This window comes from Crinia signifera, chromosome 2, assembly GCF_055691185.1.
Source record: "Crinia signifera chromosome 2, ASM5569118v1, whole genome shotgun sequence".
Lineage (NCBI taxonomy): Eukaryota > Metazoa > Chordata > Amphibia > Anura > Myobatrachidae > Crinia > Crinia signifera.
Window position 1 is genome coordinate 90,567,833 of NC_139218.1, and position 22,254 is coordinate 90,590,086.

Here is a 22,254-nt window from a genome sequence, read left to right on the forward strand (position 1 = left end):
GTTTCGGCAAGTTACACACTCGCTGGGCCATTTGTTGCAGGATGGGAGGGCTGGGGGCGGAAACAGGGCTGGACCATGGGGACGCCCAGTGTTTATGGGCATTACCATGAAAGCACTGGTCTTTCCCGTTGGAACATAGGTGGGCCAGGGGGAAGGCGGCTGGCATCACTTTTATTTCATGGACAGCAGCAAGGTAATGGAGCAGGGAGAGAGCCTCTCTGGTGCCTCCCTGTTTTGCATTAATTTGTTGAGTGGGTAACGCCGGGCCTGGTCGGTGCTGACTTCCAGGCTATCAGCAAGTAGGGCTTCAGGCAGCCAATCGCAGGCAGGCAGTAGTACAGGAAAAAATGTTTTCCTGTCTATAGCTGAGAAACACTGATTAGAGTTGGATTTTGGGCTGTGTTTTAAACTGATATGAGGCATATACATATGCTGTATATACCCTGATGCAAAAAAAAAGCTCCTGGAGACAATACCACAAGTAGGGATGGACATTGCATTGCGATGTTTTACTATAACCATTTTTTTGTTCTGGTGTTAGTAGTTTTACCATTCATTGGTGGCATTACAATGTTTGCCACCATTGAATGGTAAACAGATGGTTTTCCGATGGTCCCGCTAACCAGCCAGCTATGGGGTTTTGAGGGTCCGCAAGTAGGAGGTGGGTCTAAATGGTGCAATTTGTGACTTTTAGCCCCTCCGACTTCACATCATGGCTTCATTTATATTCATCCTGCTGCTTCACTAGGAAGCAGCAGGATGCAGGAAAGCTGCCTAACCTTCCAGGGCTGTGTGAGTCTCCCGTAACTTCTGGGGGGTAGAATGATAACTATGGCTTAGCCATAGTTACAGGATACACTCAGTGATTTCAGTGCTAAACAACATTGACTTAATATTCGTTAACTTAGAATTAATTAACCCTTCTTCTAATAATTTGTTTCTATAAGTAGAAATAGAATGTGCAGTAAGTTACATGCATGCTATTTATACCTTAGACAGAATAATTGCCTGTCCCTGTCATCCCATTTTTACTGGTTTTATCTCTCCCCCCCCCTTTAACATCTGCTATTCAGTGAATAAGAACTACTGTTCCTTTCAGTGTGATAATGGAAGATTATTTCAAACAAAGACTGGGGATTCTACTTATTATGTTGATTATTTGACTAATGCAATGAGTGTGGAGATGTATTAAATAGCTGATTTAGCACAGCAAAAACATCCAGGTGCACACCGAAGTTAAAATAATGCCTGACCTCATTTTGTTAAATGCTTTCAAGTTCTGCCTCCTTTTGTTCTCAGTCTATGAGTGACGCTCCACTTGACCTGCTATTTCTGTACTCAGTGAGGCTCAAGTGAAATACATTTCTGTGACTGTATTGTGACACATATCAAATTGAGCTGAGACGCATTTCCATGAATGGTTGTAACAACCGTCATTCTAAAGACAGCTTAACATGCAGTATAAAATATCATAACAGTAGACTAGAAAAAAAATCACACCTAGTAAAAATAGACTTATGCCTAATGTATAAAGCAGAAGGCGAATATTAACAATGACTGTTCTATTAAATGGGAGAAATATTGGGCCTTTCTTTACAGAGGCACACAATGCCGATTTGGACCCTTTGCGTGCACTGTGATGGACTTTTTGACATTAGTAGCAGACTGGACTAAGAATTACAGTTAAGATGGCCATAACACTTGTCCTATTTGGGCCCGATTTCATCCAATTTGATGCGCGGTACCATGCACATTGGGTTGGAGTCAGAGGTAGGAGGGCTGCACATAAGATAAAACCTATATGCAGCCATCAGCGGTACATCTTGGGTGCTTTTTAGCACCCGCGATGTATCGCATACAAACCCTGAGCGGGGAAGTTCCGTGAAGAAGAGACGCTCTCCCTGCTCTGCAGCTGGAGGTGGCTGGCAGTAGAATTTTTAAAAAAGAATAGGTGGCCGCTGATTGGCTGAGAGAGTTCTCTCAGCCAATCAGTGGCCGTCCGTTCTTTTGAATGTGTTTTTTTTTTATTCTCCTGCCTCCCACCTTCAGCTCCCTGGGAGTATTACAAGCGATACATTGTAATTGATCAAGTGCCAGATCATATGTGAGCCTCCCAGGAGCTTCCGGGGGAGCTCAGGGGAAATTGGGTCCGACTTGTCCTTAGGGCAAGTTGGAGAAGTTTATGGGCACCTTTATTTACAGATGGTGGCCATTTTGGTTTAGGTACTTTGGAGTGACGACAAAAACGCAGCTGTGTCACAACCATTTTCAAGACTTTTGCCTGCCAGCGTTTCACTAGTTTTGGTGTCAGATGGGCATTCTGAGGAAAACAGGATTGTGCAGCTGCCTAATGTTGCACCTCAGTTCACAACCCAGTGAATGTAACATTAGCATATTATTGCATGGACAGTGTGAAAAAGATGCATCCGCGACAGGATTTGCACACATCTTTGATCTTGCCCATTATATTAATAATAATAATAATAATAATAATAATAATAATAATAATAATAATAATAATAATATCTTTTATTATCATAAAATGCTAACATACATGAACATTAAACGAAATTCAATTGTGAACAATACAGAAGATAAGAAAAAGACAGTAAAAGTAAAACAACATGCGAATCAAGATCTATACCCAGAAGAAAAATTCCGACTAAGAATTTAAAACACAAATTGCTGTTGGAAAGAAGCTCTCTCTGTATCGTTTGGACTTACACAAGACCGAATGATAACGCTTGTTGGAGGGGAGTAAGGAAAACAGATCGCTACTAGGATGGGAAGAATCCCTCAAAATACTGTTAGTCTTCTTGAGAAGCCGGGATTCGAATACATGGTGAATACTTGCAGAGCAACCCCAACTATTTTGCTTGCCACTGACACCACTCTCTGGAGGGCTTTACGATCAGCTGTGGAACAAGAGCCAAACCACACCACAATACCGTAGGTGATTATACTCTCGATAACACCAGTATAAAAATTCACCAAGGTTCTTCTGCTCATACCAGCCAGGCGTAGCTTCCTCAGGAAAAACATACGCTGGTGGGCCCTTTTTGTTGCAGAATTTATGTGGGCACTCCACAGAAGATCCTTGGAAATATTAATGCCCAAGAATTTAAACGAGTCTACCGACTCCACTTGTTGATCGTTCAGGACCAGACTTCCTGAAGTCAACTATCATTTCTTTGGTCTTGTTTACATTAAGGACCAGACCATTTTCCTTACTCCAAGACTCCAATCTCGATATCTCCAACCTAAAGGCGGACTCGTTGTCATTGACATTAAAGCATTAAGGAGGGAATCCTATTAGCCCTGATAATTTTTGAGTTGACAAAATGGACTGATATTGTGATTTTAGCCTGATGGTGAGCATTGTGATTTCCTAAGGATATGTATTTCCTATTGTTAGTTCAGTTTTTGTGAAATTATTGCAATTACTGTTAATGAGTGTTGTGTATTAGCTGGACTTGAAACAAATGAAAGTAAACAGTAATGGCAATTTCAAATAAATAAAGCAAGTCATTTAAGTGAATTACAAAGGTTTAGCCTAAATTTATTCCAGGGATTTTTACAAACCTTTCTAAATGTAGATTATTGTGTTTGCAGAGCATTCAGGTCATTCTACCCAGGGCTGTTTCTAGACAATTTGTTTGTCGGTGGGACCACTTAAATATTTGCCAAAAAGGGTGTGTGGCATCACTGCAATGGATATGGCCTTGCAGGAAAAGCTTACATGAGACAATAGTGCCCCTACACCATATTATGCCACATACAATTACAACAAATGGTGTAGATCTAATGACTGTCTAACAACTTGCTTGTGATTAACTGATCCACACCCTTGTTTACATACTGTATTTGAATTGCAACATCCCCAAAATTCTTAAAAACAGCAATAATAGAAGTTACATATAAAATAAAGGTGATGATCTGTACTTTTATAAATGTAATATTTCCCTTATTCATTTTAAATCACAAGGAAAACTGAAATATCTAGCATATAAAACTGTATTTAATAATCTTCTTGTTTTTATAGATCCTTCAGCCCCACCAGCACCTACAAACCTCAAAATTGCAAACTCAACCATAAACAATGATGGCACTACAACTGTACGAGTTACGTGGAATCTCCCAGAAGAACCAGATATCCCTGTGCATCATTATAAAGTATTTTGGAGCTGGACATCCCATGGCAAATCTGTTGTTCCTGCAAAAAAGAAGCGTAGGAAGACAACCGAAGGGGTAAATAGATTATGCTTAAAATATTATTTGTTATATATTCAAACCATGTACAGTACCTCATTTTACACTTCCCACATTAGGGTATGGATATTCTTTATGATCACCAAATAAACCAATGAATTGTATTTTGTTTGGCAACATATAATTTACCATATTGGACAATCTAATCTTCTGCTGGTTAGGTTGGCTGAGCAGATCCCATGGGTAAGGTTGACTGTTCTGTGAGAATTAGGGCACAGTGTGGTCTACACATTTCCAAATTGGTTGACAGTAGTGTCACAAATGTTGCCAGCTACTGTATAGTCAAAATTATTTTGTGAAAGTGTCTAGGAATATGAACGTGGCATTACGTAAACAGTATTGCTATTTATCATGAAAATAACATTATCTTTTTTTTCACTTATAGAACCAAAACTATGTGATTTTGGAAGGTTTACAGCCTAACAGCAATTACATGGTAGAGATTCAAGCGATTACATACTGGGGGCAAGTGCGTTTGAAAAGTGCAAAGGTCTCACTGTACTTCTCCTCAGGGCCCCTCAGCTCAATTAGTAAGTATATGTGTGTATACATGATATATATATATATATATATATATATATTTTTTTTTTTTACTTAAAAAGCTTATATGTACAAATTGTGTATCCAATATAATAAAAAAACTGACACTGCTCCTCACCCCTAAGGTCTGCTGACAACCATTCATTTTACTCTTTTTATAATGCAAATTGGTTGGGTGCCTTCCAGGACTCCCACAACGGGGACCCACAATATTAATCAATATTCAGAATCACTCACAAAAGAAGTAGTCCCAGGCAGTCGTATGTGATAATCTACATTTCGAGAATGTTAAATCCATTCTCATCATCCTCAGTATTTTGATGACGAGAATGGTTTAAATGTTTTTGAAACATTCATTATCGCATACGACTGGATGAGACTACTTATTTTAAAAACTATGGGAGTAGATTTGGGTATCTGTCATTAATAAGTGGGTATGTCTGGAACAATTGCCTTTCTCCTGGCTGGGAACGTGGATGTTTTCATGAATGAATTTTACTCACACATTTTTGAGTCTTTGAACTCTGTTTATCCTCATACTAGCCTCTTTTTGAGCTTTTCAATGCAGTGCGATACAATTTGTAAAGCATCCATAATAAATTAATGTCATTCTAGTTTTATGGGTAATAAAGTATGCTGCTTTGTTTCTAATAAATCGTTGATTTACTTTCAGAGGATCAAATATCAAAAGTCAGCAAAATGAAGACGGATACTCTAGTGCCACCTCAAAGAAAGCTTGCGGCTCAGATGCTTGAAATCGGAGCTCCGTTCTACCAGGATAATCAGCTTCAGGTTAAAGTTTACTGGAAAAAGACAGAAGGTGAATACAGCACAATGTTTGCGTAGTACCTGAGTTTTGTAGACGTCTTGTTTATACATGCAGTATGTACATGTTTTTTTGCACAGATACAATAATGTCTCTGCAGTGATGTGAAAATGGCCATCATTTCCAATTTCTTATTGTAGCTAAGCAGTGAGATGCCTAAAGTCATTAATGGAATTTGGGGATTAATCTACCTCCCCTACTAACTGTTAATAAATGTTCTGGTACATAACTTTAAATGTATCGGGTTAATATTGAGTTCAGACTTCATTCTGAAAGCCTCTATATAAAGCATAACTGTTCTTCAAGTCTTGTAGTTAGTGTGCAATACATATTCCAATCTCTAAAGTAAGCAAATAATATACAGTACACTGTATATAACATTCTATGTTTACTAGTGTACAATACACTGACTTTTCTGGTGCTTAGAGACTGCTTGTGGTAGTTCAGCTTTCTAGCAAACTAAAGCACTAAGGCCCTTATTCTGGTTGGTGCGGTATTATCCGCGTGCGTTCGGGCCGCCGATGTTTTGTGTCTGCGCATGTGCAGAGGCGTCTCTGCGCATGTGCGAGCGGGGCGTACGGCCAAATCCCGCATGAAATGTCAACACTCCGAACAGGGGGTGGAGAGGGGCGTGAAAGGCTATTTGGGCTCATTACCATATGCATACGCCCCGCATTTCATGGGCGTTCCCATGCAAACGCTGGGCGTACACATGGTAATGCGGCCGTGACGCACGTGTAGGGGGCGGACATATGACATCGCCGGATGTCAGCAGCCCGCCCAGATCCCTGCTTTTGCACGGAAAAATGTCCATGTGGTCTGAGGTTGCGGGAGCTGGTGGACCATTCGGTCCTGCATTCGATGGTCTGCGACCATCGAATGATGGGGGAGGTTCCCTAAGATGGAGGAGGCGTATTCCATGAAAAATACACGTGCGGTCCATTCGGCCAGCTTCTTACCGCGTACGGACGGAGTTGGCGATCCGTACGAAAGGCGGGGTTTCGCACGCACGGTCCTGGCCGCATATTCGGATCCGGCCGCACCAATCAGAATAAGGGCCTAAGTGCTGTTCGTAACAATTAGTAGACCACACTTAATGTTGATAATGATATGTCCTATTGGCGTAGAACTATAGGCACCACCGGAATGTGAAATTGAGTTGAGGCCAAATAGTTTATCCTTAAGCAGGTTTATTCAATATGAAAGTGGTTCTTCTTAGTACTGTAATTACAACAGTAACAGATTATAGTACTCAGAGTTAATGTAAAAGTAGGTGCCGAGTGCCCACTGAAGCAAGACAGTGCAGAGCTGAAGAGGTGTGACCATCTAATTTAAGGGTGTGTAAGAGAGCAATGCATTGCCCACCATATTATACAGAAAGTGTCACAGGGACCAATATATAATGCATAAAGCATCACAATGACCACCATATAATGCAGAGAGCAATGCCATGATTGTTACAGTATATATAATACAGAGAGCAACAAAGTGTCCATTATATACTATTGCGAGCATCACAGTGACCACCATAAAATGAACAGAGCATGCACCGAGCAGCGCAGTGACCACCATAAAAAACAGGGAACATCTCAGTGATCACAATATAATACAGAAAGTAATACAGCAGCCACTATATAATGCAGCGAGCAATGCAGTGACCACCATATAATAAAGAGAGCAATGCAGTGACCACCATATAATAAAGAGAGCAATGCACTGACCACCATATAAGAAAGAGAGCAATGCACTGACCACCATATAAGAAAGAGAGCAATGCAGTGACCACCATATAAGAAAGAGAGCAATGCGGTGACCACCATATAATAAAGAGAGCAATGCGGTAAACACCATAAACCTGAGAGCATCACATTGACCGCTATATAATATAAATAGTATTACAGTGACTGCCATTTAATGCACATACAATACAGTGACAGCGACAATGCAGTGTCTGCCCAGGATATTCTCCAACATGGAAACAATTTGTTTTGATGATGATTTCCCTTTGAAATATATCAGGGCACTCAGTTCAACATAAGGACATTGGAATTTTATTTCTTTAAATACGATTACTAAATTTAATTGCATTGTACATTTGATGGATGAAAAAGTTCATATCTAAATGACCTGAGAGTCACGTAGATATGCGTGCACTTTACATATTATTCAATGGCTAGCGATCATCGAATGATGTGGGTGTCGCCCCCATAGGCTTCAAATGGATGAGTCAACCAGAATAAGGGCCCATGTTTGATGTAACAAGGTCTTTCCAGCAGCTCCACACTGGTCATTTGCTCCCTGTGGAAATTAATAGGTGACAGTCAGGGTAAAAAAACATTGCTGGTCTAGAAAGCAGCGTTGCTCTTATTTCACAGGACCCTGTTATTTTGCACTTACTGTGCCACTGATAGATCTGGACATTGGCTAAAGGTGTTTAGCAGAAACATTTTGATTTGAAAATATATATCTTTGAAAGCTTTGCTAGTCCATTAAATGAAAACTCATATATATATATATATATATATATATATATATATATATATATATATATATATATATATATATAGTATATACAGTACTCATGATTTTTTTCTGCTAACATTGTGTTTTCCATGCATCAATAATCCCCCTTCAGACATAACAGTGCTTCAGTGAGGGCTGTAGTGTTAGATCATGTGAACATAGAATAGAGATTAATGAGATGTCTTCTCATTATTTCAAAATAGTCTCTTTAAAAAAAATATTCACATAAAATATACATTGACATTGATGTGTATTCATCTCACTGACTCGTTTGTATTTGAAATTGTTGTGACATCTCTGTGTTGATGTATATTGAAGTGGTCTATGCTGCAGTGCTATTTAAAATATGCATGGATCACTAAACTAAACTCCATCTGCTTGTAAAACCTTTGAAATCGTCTCAGTGATTTTTCCAGCATCAAACTTCTATAAATCTACAGTAGGTTCACATTTAAGCTGACATTTAAATGGTTTTCTAATCAAAGGGCACCCGGTTTGTTAACTCTATGAAAGTGTGCTGCCATTTTTACCGAGGTACTGTTGAGTGGAGTGCAATAAAGAAGCACACCTCGCAAAGCACATTCTCAACATGTGTGCTTGTGAAGATGTGTAGTGTCCTCGTGTCCATAGAATGTGAAGGCTCAACTTTATTCTTTTTATCAATATAACCTGGCTTTGTCATATACTGTATTGTATTGCGGGGTGTTTTAAGAGAGGGAAAGGACCATGTGGTGAAGCCATTAATCTTATGGCTTTACCCCCAAGTTATCATGTGGAGACGGTGTTCAATGATGACGCAATTTACTGAGAAACGCGTCACTGCTCTTCCCTTCACTAATAAGTGGGGGGGGGGGGGTGATCTGGTCCCCCAGGAGAGCAGACCTTATCTCATGAGAATATGGGAATTGCAAAGGTATAGGGGACTTCCAATTTATTGGAATTTATGGCCACTAATCAACTGTCCCTTTTTCTGATTCACAATCAAGTGATTTATTTGAAGAGTATAAATGATGAGTTTGAGGGTATAATTGCTTATTTTATACATATATGTACTTTAACCCCATAAGATGTGTTAGGGTCCAGATACCCACCAGCATAAAGAATGCATGCTAATATATATACAGTATACACATATTTGCTTTATATTGATGGTATCTGCATAGATTGGAGAAGTGACAGTAAACATGACCTAACATAATAAATCTGGGCCTCAGCACATATTTATTACAGCGTGATTTAATCAAAATATTGTTAAAATTGACCCTATGAAATGGAAACCATAACAGGTGTATTTAAAACCCGGCACACACAGGGCGACGGGGAACGGAGCTGAGCGAGGTGCTAAAGCGCGGATTGCTCAGCATACATCGCTGGCACACATGCACATGCTGAGAGATCTGTGCGGGTCAGTGTTCTCTGGTGAGAGAACACTGACGACTAGTCAAGATCTAGTCAGGTGATAGCGACTCGCAGTCTATGGCGGGTATACAAACAGGACGATTTATGCGTAATGTCTAAGCGATCTAGTCAGAAATAGCCCTAAAATCTCCCCGTGTGTATGAGCCTGAAGCTTGTAATGGATGCACTGTTTTGTAAATCTTCTGCTCACATGCTGTTTATCAACCTACGCAAAGTTCTCATTTAATGCTATTCGAGTGAAACACAAACAATGTTAAACAAATGAGCTGAAGCATTAAACCATGCACAGCACATCACTTTCAATGAAAGGTAATTCTAGAAAAATATAACTTTTCAAAGAGTAATGTAGTAAGCCACCTGAATACCAGCGGCATTTATTGTTACAATAGAGCTTTATTTATTTCTTACCTTGCCTGTGTGGAAGTACAGTTTGGAAACAAGTGTATGATCTATGTCTTCCTTCTTGTTTCAAGAAAGCTTATGGATAGCAGCAAAGAAACAAGCATTCCTGCCTGATTAAACGGATTAGCTACAGACTAGAACTAATCACCGTGGCCAATTCTTAATGCCGCCAAATGTGCATCCCGATGTGCATCATTTTACTTCAGGCACTTGTATCTTTTCTGTCAGTTACCTTTGCTTTCAGCATTATTTATACAGATGTGCCCTGTACATTTTGTATTGTTTCTTCACTTTGAATATGGAAAGAATATAAGAGGAGTTATACAGTTTTTTTTTTTACTCCTAATGTATTTTACTTGTGAAGAGAATATAAATAGATTTGAAATGTTAATAGCAATTCTTTGTGTAGTACAAACCTCAGATGCAATGTAGTATTTACAGTAGATGTAATTAGAGCTATTCAGCTTTAACCATGGCCTAAACAGAACATTTGTTCTCAGGTTTACATTTAGGGCCAGATGCGCTAAGCTTCAAAAGTGATAAAATAGAGAGTGATAAACCACCAGCCAATCAGCTCCTGCTTGACATTTTTTCAAACACAGTCTGTGACATGACCAATAGGAGCTGATTGGCTGGCTGTTTATCACTCTCCATTTGATCACATTTGAAGCTTAGTGCATCCCATGTAATTAGAAATTGGCATGGAATCCTTATGCCGAGATGCACAATGGCCCCAACACACATATTCCTCCACCCCTAGCAGAAGTAGAAACACATATAAAATAAGTGACAAAACTCTGCCATCTGGTAGGGATTGGTGTCTACAGTCCATAATAAATCATATATTATTCTCTGCGGAACGCCCCTCACCATTTTAATGAGCCAATAACTCCTAAAAGCAGTCTATGTATGCCATTTCCCACCTGCAGTCCTTCTTTACAGGTCTGAGGGAGTGTACCCCAACTGTACTCCTCTCCACACACTCCTTATACAGGGATTACAGGAGGAAGAGTATGACTCACACAGCTCTCCATGTATGAGGAAAGTGGCGGGGATGGGGGAGAATGCATGCAAGGGACTAGGACACAAGCTGATAAATACCTATTTCATTGGGGATTGTAAAAAAAAAAAAAAATTTGGACTTTTGGGTATCCAACTACACAATCTAATTTTGGAAATGCAGTCTAGAACGGGGGATACGGTGATTAGGTGGACGCATATTAGGTTGACATGCATTGGGTCAACCACTGAAGCTTAGGTCAACACATGACACAACACATTACTTAGGTAACCACAGGGCTTAGGTCAACACATGAAATAGGTCGGCATGGCTAAGTTCAAAAGGGTTGGAAGGTCAACACAAGCATTAGATCGACAATGGGAAGGTCGACAGTTAAAAGGAGTTTTTCACGTTTTTTTTAGCATGCCCTACCATCAACTAAGGTGTGGAGAGAGAAAAGAATAGTTTGCCAAGCACAGTGAGCATGTAGAGCGAGGCATGTGAGGGGAAGGGGTAGACTTTGAAGGTGTCATTGTCAACTATGTCGACATTCGGGACAAAAAAATGCTAAACTCATGTCGACCTTTTGACTTCCTATTGTCTATCTATTTCATGTGTTGAGCTAAGCCATATCGACCTTCAGGGGTCGACTCAATGACCCATACCCCTAGAAAGGTACACTAGTTTTACACCCTACTGTATGTGCAATAATGCTTTTGATACTCATGTTTTTGGGTATACAATACTTTTTATCTTATACTGCACCACGTACAAATGTGGATCATGAAAGCAAACATATATTTTTATTTGGGGGGGAGGGGGGGAGGGGTTATATATTAAAAAAGAAATTACCATCTATTTTTAAATTACATAAAATTTTCCCAGGTAATATTTTTATTTATTTCAGTTCCATTCCAATTTCACAGGCAAGACATTTTTACCTCACTGTTTGGCTTATTTTGGTTAATTTGGTTTGGATCAGTTGTACTTTTCCATACTGCGTGTATAAACTTGTGTGATTTTGTTATGGTTATTACTGGAGTCAACTTCTTTTTCTTTTTTTTTTTATGGGAGTACTCATATTGCACTTTAGCTTTGAAAAATTATATTCAAAATATAAAATATATACAGTATAATATGTTGTGTACAACTACTGTGTCATTGAAGACTTTGAGCATATCTATATATTGGTGGGAAAAAGTTATGCTTTTTAGAAAGTAAAGAAAAATCAGAACTGTTGAGTGGATAAAACATACAATTAATACTTTATAATATTATATACATATATATATAAATAACCTCAGTGCTGCCGGTATCCAGCATATCTTTATATCGACTGTGCATACAGCCGTGTATTCGCGGATGGCAGCAATGACAGCTAACCATTAAGTAGTGAGTGCCATAGCCCTGTATCCTATATATATATATATATATCTATATATCTATATCTATATCTATAGATATAGATATATATATATATATCTATATATATCTATATATATCTATATATATCTATATATATCTATATATATATATATATAGATATATATATATATATCTATATATATATATAGATATATAGATATATAGATATATATATATATATATATATATATATATATCTATATATATGTATTTATATATAAAACCTTCACCTTGCAGCCACAAAATCAGAAGTACCAGGTCTACCAAAACACTAAGTTAGTTAGTTAGTAGGTACAAAGAGGTTTGAGTTCCAAAATAAATAAATAAATATTTGTTTAATGATGGAAATGGTAAAAAAAACACAAAAAGGTAAAAAAATTGTAAAATATCAATGGGTGCAGACAGATATAAGTAATCAACAGTAGGAACTCAACATGTATAGAATTCTGTGCAGTCCACATAATGGACCAGGTAAAATAATTGTCACATACGAATGGCAATAGGAGCATTATTTTATCCAATATATGGATCAAGAGATTGGTAGTTAGCAAATATAAATGCCAATATGACACAAATTAACAGTTCCACTTGCTGGGAAAGCCAGTACCAAGTTTGAGTGGCTGAAGCAGCATCTTTCAGGATTGACACTCTGCTTAGGCAAAACCAGGTTGAGTCCACAGTCCGTAGTAAATAGTCACTGCATTCATCAAGTTTCTGCATAAACTTGCTTTAGTATTTTGCTACATTTAAAACACATTTATTATTATTATTATTATTATTATTATTATTATTATTATTATATACTTTGTGATCTTGTGTTAGCATTATATAGCATGCATACACATTAACACATTAACCAGTGCTTGGCAGAGAATATTGAACATTTACTGTGGTCCCTGCCCCAGTGCAGACGGCAGGCTGTGTTCCTTACCACATGTACAGGCACAAACAGTTACTCTGGGGTTGGTGTATGTCCAAGTCTAAGGAGTGTTAGCTTGAGTGAAGTTCAGAGTCCGAGCAACTAATTCGCCAATAAATGCGTTGTCTCATTCATTGGGTAATTGTGGGCAGGATGGGCCACCAGATAGTCAGCCTCCCCCTTATGGGGACAAAGGGAGCTGCAAAGATGGTGACCAGCAGCTGTTAAGGGGTAGGGCAGCAAGAGGGGCCACAAGCCAGCAGCAGAAGTGACGGGGCAGGGACTGTGTCCCCATTTTGCCACCTCTAGGGGTCAGTTGTCCAGTATGGCAGCCAGGCCTTATAAGGAGAGGAGGGGGAGGTGAAGGGTAGAAAAGAGGATGCTAGAGGGGCGGCAGGCCAGACTCACCAAGAGGTGTCTGGCTAGCATTACTGCCTCACAGCACTGAGGTCATGGGTTCGATTCCCACCATGGCCCTAACTGTGTGGAGTTTGTATATTCCTCCCGTGCTTGTGTTGGATTACTCCATGTACACTGGCTTCCTCCCACATTCCAAAAATATACTGGTATGTCATTTGGCTTCCAACAAAAATTAACCCTTGAATGAATGCGTGTGCATGTACATGTGGTAGGGAATATAGATTGTAAGCTCCACTGGGGCAGGGGCTGAACTGATAGTTGAAATATTCTCTGTAAAGCGCTGCGGAACATGTGTGCGCTATATAAGAAACTGGTTATAAATAAATAAAATAATATATTTTTTTTTAAATGATCTTTTATACCTTTTTTTCACAAGAATGTAGGTTTTGGAGAATATGTTTTGTAACCATTAAGACAAATATGTGCTAGTTCTAAAATACAGAAATCTGGAAAGAATCCAGCCTTGATAACATGATGAAAGATTTGGGAATATGATGTTATCTGTACAATGTGAGATACATGCTGATGTTTTCAGTCAGGTGGCTGAAGATAATGATAAAACTATTTCAAGAACATGTAGACATGCTTGGTTTCGAAGTGAACTTGTAATGGAATGGAATTTGTGGTAGGATATTCTACTCCATTAAAACAGCTTATGTTCGATCAATCAATCAGAATTGCTGGTATGATTTGAAACTAGTTAAACTTTTTAATGATTTTAAGGTTAAACACTGAATTTTAGTACTAGTATATTATTATTTAATGTTTTTTGGGGAAATTCTGTGGTGCTTAGCAAATAATATTGGGGCAGATGTATTAAGCCTGGTGAAGAGATATAGTGAAGATAAAGTGGAAGGTGATAACGCACCAGCCAATCAGCTATGTTTGAAAAATGTCAGTTAAGGGCTGTACATACGGTGAGATTTTGGCAGGAGATTTTGACTACATTGTCAAAATCTCCTAGAAGTTTAGCCAAAATCTCCCAGTTTGTTTAATATAGAATGACTGTGCAGACAAGGCAAATTTGATTAGATCATAGACTATCATTACTTAGACAAAATCGCTTAGTTAAAATCTCCAGTGCATCTAGCCAAAACTGCTTAGTCAAATTACTTATTCAAAATTGGCCATTACCCAATATCTCACAGTGTGTATGGGGCTATACACTGTGCATGCAGGCAAGGAGATTTTGACTAGATCATAATCTATCATTACTTAGACAAAATCGCTTAGTCAAAATCTCCAGTGCATCGAGCAAAAATTGATTAGTCAAATTGGCCATTAGCCAATATCTCACTGTATTTTCGGGGCTTTAGGAGGGGATAGGCTGGTGCATTATAACTTTTCACTTTATCTCTTCACCAGGCTAAATACATTTGCCATTTTATTAGCTATCATCTACATTGTGGAACCCAACTAAAGAGTGTACAAAACGCAGATCTGTCTTAAACAGTCTAATTGTTTCAAGGAACTGTGAGTCATCAGCACTTAAGAGAAATTCAGTGCATAAATCAACTCCAAACTTGGTGTAAATAAGAATTAGTGCCAAAAACAATGCAAGTGCAATGTTCTGCAGGTTGCTACAAATTTTTTTAAGAATTCAGTGCCTATTTCCTTTCCCTTTTTTACCATACAGTACAGTATGTCATAATTAGAGACAGGATTATATGCAACATAAAAAGCTTGAAATATGCATGCAAATATGCATGAAAAATACTTAAAATATGCATGAAAAGTGTTAAAATATGCTACATTAAATAATAAAAAAATAAATTTATTTACTTATTTATTTAAAAATCAGCATAAAATTAGTTGCAAATAAACCTCAAAAATAGGCCCACAGCATCTGCAGATGTCAGTATGCTGGCTGCTACAGCAGACTGCAGTGTCCAAAGCTCTTCTTACATCAACTACACGGACCCTCATCTCCAGTGCCGATGGATCAAATGTCAGCATAGCGTGTGAGGGCGGCGCAGTGGAAGGCTTCCTCCCTGCGCTGCATACTCACTGTGACACGGCATTTCCTCCGCGCCGCGTGATGTCACAACCCTTCTGCCCGCCTCCTCTGCTGCAGAAGTCTGTCTCTTGGTGTAAAGTCCCAGGCCAGGGGCAGGCAAAGGTTCAGGAGCTTCGTAATGGCATCTGCCCAGACTGACTTTTATCAACATGGATTGGCAGCCTAGAGCAATGTCAGACATAGCGTACATCCAAGGTTCCCCACACTGCGCACATATTGCCCCAGCCTGCACACTCTACCACTACCTGGACAGCAGCAGCAGGGCAAAGCAGTGCTGTAACTCGCAGGTGGGGCATAAAATATGCACCATCACTAGATTTTAGGTAAAATATGCAATAACCAGTGAGAATGGGCAAAATATGCAAATGCATAGGCAAATATGCAAATGCATATAATCCTGTCTCTAGTCATAATAAACAAATCCTACTGTGCAACTGAAGATTATAATAATAGAAGCAGCTCACAGAAAAGCGTATCAACTTCCATCAAGTACCAGTTTAGCAATATAAAAATAGAATTTCCAGGATATACACTCATTTTTGTATCATTTCTTTTATATGGCTTTATGAATAAGCAAACCATTTAAAGGCATATTAGGTGATCCCGATTGTATGAAGGGTGTATTACGGTTTAGCTTTCCTTCCACGATTGACACAATTAAATCCTTGGCTTATCCCCCATCTGCAAAAATAATAATTTGTCATGAGAGGTTTAAATGACCTGTTCGTGGTGAACTTGCTCTAATTTAATCCAATTTAGCCTGCTCCATGTCAGTGCAAATTCAGCCCTACTCATATAACTCTAACTATACCCAGTGTGTTTAAAAATGTTTGAAACAAGAATTCCTGTTTTGTTTCCTTTGAGGAGCTGGAGTAGTATATTAGTTGATGAATGAGAACATAACAAATTAAAAATGAAAGGAGGGAATGCAAATGTAATATTAGGTCATGCTTTGTAATGACTTGTGATATGAGCCTTTGAATTCTGTCTTCAAAACCACAATGATCATTTACATAAATTGCAGAGAGATTAATGACCCTCGGTGTGTTCTTAAAGATTTGACTAATAACATAAGAAAAGTGTAATAGGTCGATAGAAATGATTAAAGGTAAATGCAATACATCATAATGATTGTCTGAACTAGTGAACAGGGGCCACCCATTTTGCTTTGAAATACATCTGAACTGAGAGAAGGTCTGATGCCCCTTCACCCCCAACCATCTGGATATCCGCATTGTGAATAGTACCATGCCATAGAAGGAAGAAGATTCTGGTGTGTTCACATATGGAGCAAACCTGTGAATTCTTCCAAGCTGTATTCAATTACTAACAATTTTCTGTCAATCTATGTATACCCATAATGGATTTATATGCCTCATGATTAATTTAACTCAATGATGTTGATGAGTATTTCAGTTTGCGTTCCATCGATGGCAATTTTTTTCCCTTCAAACAATTCTTTTGAAGTAATCAGACATGTTGGTAGCATGAGGTTTGACCTCCATGATATATCGATTTTTAGCGTAGTTCCAAGGTAACATTTTTAGGAAAATGTCAATTTAATCTGAATCCTTTTAGTTTTACTATGGGGCAAAGCAAATTACTTTGAAAGAAAAAAATTGCTGTTTAATGTTATAGTCCTGATTAGATATGTTTTTGCCAGTTGCCAGTTACATGTGGCCTATAAGAGGAGAATGTGTGATGTTATTAGGCTTTTCAGTAAATCTGCCTTATTTAGATGTAAACACACCTGTTGATATTTTTTTTAAACTTTACTTTAATTCAGGTTAAGTTATCACAATGTTTAGGCCATCAATTAATTGTGTTGAACTAATAGATTTAGGGGGGTATTCAATGTCTGGGCACGAATGTCGGGCTGACCCGACAGCCGTGACCCTGTCCCGTTATCGGTCTGCTCGACCAAGGTTTTGCAGGCAGGATTCAATGTCCCGCCAGCCGAGCATCGAGGATCGTCGAGCTGTGGCTGGGAGCTCGTCAATTCCGGGCCGTTCCCGGCAGAACAAGCCCGACAGCTTGGGAAGTCAGGCTTGTTCTGCTGGGATCCCCTGTTCAATACTGTCGAGGAAGACATCATTGAATAAGGCCGCCGACGGGGGAAATGGCGGCTGGAGATTGAATACCCCTTTAAAGTAAAGAGAGCATTTTGTTATTTTCAGGATCTTGGTGTTTCAGTATATGAAAATAAGAGTAATCATCATACCAGTCTACTGTTCAGGAGTCTGCTTTAGGGTCTATTATCAGCTCTGTTCAAAGAATGGTGTTCTTGGCACTGCAAATCATTAACCTTACCTTGTGGTTATCGAGGCATCACATTGCAGGGGTCATGGTGATTCGATTCACAGTGAAGCTAAGCACTCGTCCGAGAGTCCTGCACGTAATTTGTCTCACTGACATTCTGGGAGAGTAGGCTAGTGTGACAAATTTGAAACTAGATAAAATTTAGAGTAAATATTTGTGTGATTAGTTATACATTTTGCTACTTCTAGAAACATTTTCACTGACAATGAGACTTAAAAAATGTGTAGCCAGCTTTAGTCAAGGCCTGGGTCATAACTATTCTTGGTGAAGTGGAAGCTATTGATATGTGGCAAAGACAGGAGGTTCGCTACCCTTGCACACAGCTTACATTGACATCATTGCTGAACAAAAACACATGACACTGTATTGAATAAAAAAGAGACAGCCCACAAACTACTTGACAAGATACTAATGGATTCAATACAGTGTATTCACTAGACATGGTTTGTAGACTGTACCTTTCTACCAGCGTCCCAGCCGATCACATGCAGTAGATCTGGCATGTACAGTGGAGCACAAGGGGAAGAAGAGAGCAGTAGAGATATAAGAGTATTTGGGCAGTAAGGATATAGTGTGAACTCAGGAACTTGGGACCTAATTCAGGTTGGTTTGCAAAAACAAACTCCTTCTTTAATGGCCAAAACCATGTGAACTGCAGGTGAGGCAGATGTAACATGTGCAGAGAGCAGGGCCGTAACTGGCGCTGGAGGGAGGGGGTTGCTAATGTGAGGTCCTGGCAGTGGGTCCGGGGACAGGCAGCGGGGTCCCAGGGATGAGCAGCGGGGGTCTGGGGACTGGTGGGTTAACTCCGGCTCCTAGCGCTGCTGGGCGGTGGGAGGTAGCAGATTTTGAAAAGACTTGACAGACGCTGATTGGCTGAATTCAGCCAATCAGCGTCCGGCAAGTCTTTTCAAAGTCATCAGCGCTTCCCGCCGCCAGGCAGATAGCACTAGGAGACGGAGTGAGTGAAGGCTGCCGCTACACCAGTCCCTGGACCCCTGGACGCTGCCTACCCCCGCTGGCTGCACACAGGTATGTTGGCAGCGGGGGTCCAGGGACTTGTGTAGCGGCAGCTTTCACTCACTCCTCACTCTGTCTCCTAGTGCTATTTGCCTGGCGGCGGGAAGCGCTGATGGTTTTGAAAAGACTTGCCGGACGCTGATTGGCTGATGACTGCCGCCCCGGGCACGGAAACACCTAGTTTCGGCCCTGCAGAGAGTTACATTTGGGTGGGGTGTGTTCAAAGTGAAATCTAAATTGTAGTGTAAAAATAAAGCAGCCAGTATTTACTCTGCACAGTACTCTGCGGTACGCGTCCTCCGACCTGTTCATACCCCCACTATCCACGTCGGCGTGGAGTTGAGTTTATATAGTGTGGTGAGCGCAGCGAGCCACCGAGCCCGAAGCGTGGCGAGCGCAGCGAGCCCCACAAGGGGACGCGCATTACTTCACATGTATTCCGCGTCCGCTCGCCACGCTTCGGGCTTGCCACACTATATAAAATCAACTCCACGCCGACGTGGATAGTGGGGGTATGAAAAGGTCGGAGGACGCGTACCGACACGTTCGCCACGCTTCAGGTTGGCCTTGATAGTACCGGTGGTGCTTTTAACATTGTAAGCACCTATTACGGTGCTTATACAATTATTTATCTTATAGGAGCACATTTAACATTGAAAACATCCATTAGGGTGCTTATACAATTTAAAATCGTATACCATTTTATATGCCATACAATGGCATACAATTCAATGGTATACAATTTAAAATTGTATAACATCGGCTAACATCGCATCGCATTGCATACCATCGTATGCCTTATGGTATGTGATGCGATGGGCGCCATGCTAGGAAACAAGTACCAAATATTTTGATGTCCTGTTTTAAAACAAATATTTTTTCACCAACTAAAAGGGTATTGCTGCAGTTTTATATAGATAGCTAACATACATCTATGTATCACTGCAGCTGCTACTTTTTATAATTACTGTAAAGTTCTAAATTAATCTTTAATTCCCTATTATTATAATTTGTACTTACATAATTACATAATGTATAAGCCATTCAGGGTTTTATTAAAATTGACTGGTTTTACTGTCTAATTATTTACAATAGACAATTAAGCTTATGGTTAAGTCAGTTTAGCAAGTCATTATATTTGTGTGTAAACCATAATTTACTGTGTGGTAGAAATGATACTTTGGTAACTAATGAAATAGAATATATGTACAATATTACATTTTTATAATTTTACTGTAGCTTAAAGGACTACTTACAGCTGAGACTACTCATATGGGGGTATTCAATGCCCTGACGGCGAGCTATGATGGAGAGCAGTGCCGATAGCTCACTGTCAGTGTATTCAACTCAATCCCCTTCACCCGCTGATTCCACCTTGCCTGTTCCCTGAGGTGAGGTGGAAATGGTGAGTGTGGCCATTGCAACGTCAGAACTTGCCACAAAATGTGGCAATCTCGCTGCATTTGTGACAAACCTCAACGTTTAAGGGGATCCTCGTGGTCCTCTCATTTAGCCCTTACATTGAATACAGCAAGAGGACGGCGACGAGTTTGATGGTATTGCATGCGATTATGCAAAGCCGTCTTTGCCGTACAAACCCCCTCGCTGGCCGCATTGAATACCCCCCATAGGCTTTAAGTAGCTAAAATCTAAATGACCCTACCCTGTTGTCTCCACTTTAACTTCATAACCAGAACCTGATGGTCTGATACTGCTAATTTTGATGATGTCTATGTTCATTAATACATAGAAATATGTAGGGATATCATCAGAACTTGTGGGACCCAGTACATATAGAACAGACATGGTCAGTGGGCCGCCTAGCGTTTTGAAATGTTTTTTTTTTTCCTTCAAATTTGGCACCTGCCACCAGCCCCGCTGACTACCACCACTCGCCAGCCCTCCTGCCTCCAGGTCCGCTACACTGCCATCAACCAGCCCACTTTCCGCCATCTCCACTACCCCACTGCCCGCCCTGCGGACTACCGTATTGTGAGCGATCGCATGTGCACTGTGATAGATATTATGTGCACCACAGAATATCTGACGATGCAAGATTTGACTGGCAGGTCTGCGCATTTTGTCGGTTGACACATGCGATGGCATGCGATTTGTTGCGGCGATGTATCGAAATCGCATGCAATATCTCACATGTCTTTGGGCACCGTTACACCATATTATTGCACTCTACTTGAGAATATCTTGCCATTCATCCTTTTTTTTTAAATGACATCTTTCTCAGCATACTTGGGACTTGAATCCAGCACTCCACACATTGAGCTATGTGCTCATGCTTAGGAAGTTTTGGTTATTCCAACCATTTCAGCTGAACAGATCTATATAGTGTGGCTGCAGGGCATTGGACGTGTCACTTTACACTATGTATTTATGCAAATCAGCAGAACACTGGATACTGTCAGGGGGGCCCACAGTGAGCCAAGAATTCTAAAAGCAATCTGTTTCTTTTACTCATTGCTAGAGACCCCCCCAGAAAAAAATACACACTTATTACATGATCACTGGCTGTACCCTCCTGATGATGACCCCATAAATATGAATAAAACCTGTGTACTGTATTTTATTAATGCATTTATGGCAGTGGTTTTCACATATTAGTGCTATAGCCTTTACCAACATGTATATGTGCTATTGCATACAAGTTTACTCTATATAACCTTTAACTAGTTAATGGGTTTTTTTTTCCTTGTTTTTAACTCAGATCATCTTTTGGAACTCTACCATGTTCAGTGGCTTACTGAATCATGTGCCCAAAATGAAACGAAAGGACCAGAGAAAGCAATAACACAAGTAAGTAAAGTGGACATATCAGTGCTCTAAGAATAGAGGAGGATTAGGTCATGTGACATGTGATGAGTGGCTCTGATATGCAGCAGCCCCAGAATTAATGCTGATGTTGTTTTTGCTGTTCAGTGGTGGTGAGCAGCACAGGCATGGTTTAGGTAAAACAGACACAGCTGCTTGTAAAGCTTGCAGGTGCACCCACATCCATTACAGAAATTGTGCCAATTGGTAGATATGAATGCAGACTGCTAGTATACCAGGGAGGATTTCAGTTCCTAGTCTTGTCCTATTTAAAAGTGATAATAAAATGATCAGATACAATGTAAGCACAATTATATTTGCTGCTTCTGGCT

The 22,254-nt window shown here is 39.8% G+C and overlaps 1 protein-coding gene across 1 annotated transcript in view; it reads left to right on the forward strand.

The window, feature by feature from the left end:
* The window catches only part of ANOS1 (anosmin 1), a 153,291-nt gene that overhangs the window by 98,871 nt on the left and 32,166 nt on the right, over positions 1-22,254 (forward strand). Inside the window, exons 7-10 of the mRNA XM_083172566.1 lie at positions 4,043-4,248; positions 4,655-4,799; positions 5,483-5,629; positions 21,819-21,907. Coding sequence (XP_083028692.1) covers positions 4,043-4,248; positions 4,655-4,799; positions 5,483-5,629; positions 21,819-21,907 — 587 coding nt within the window. The remainder of the gene's footprint in view (positions 1-4,042; positions 4,249-4,654; positions 4,800-5,482; positions 5,630-21,818; positions 21,908-22,254) is intronic.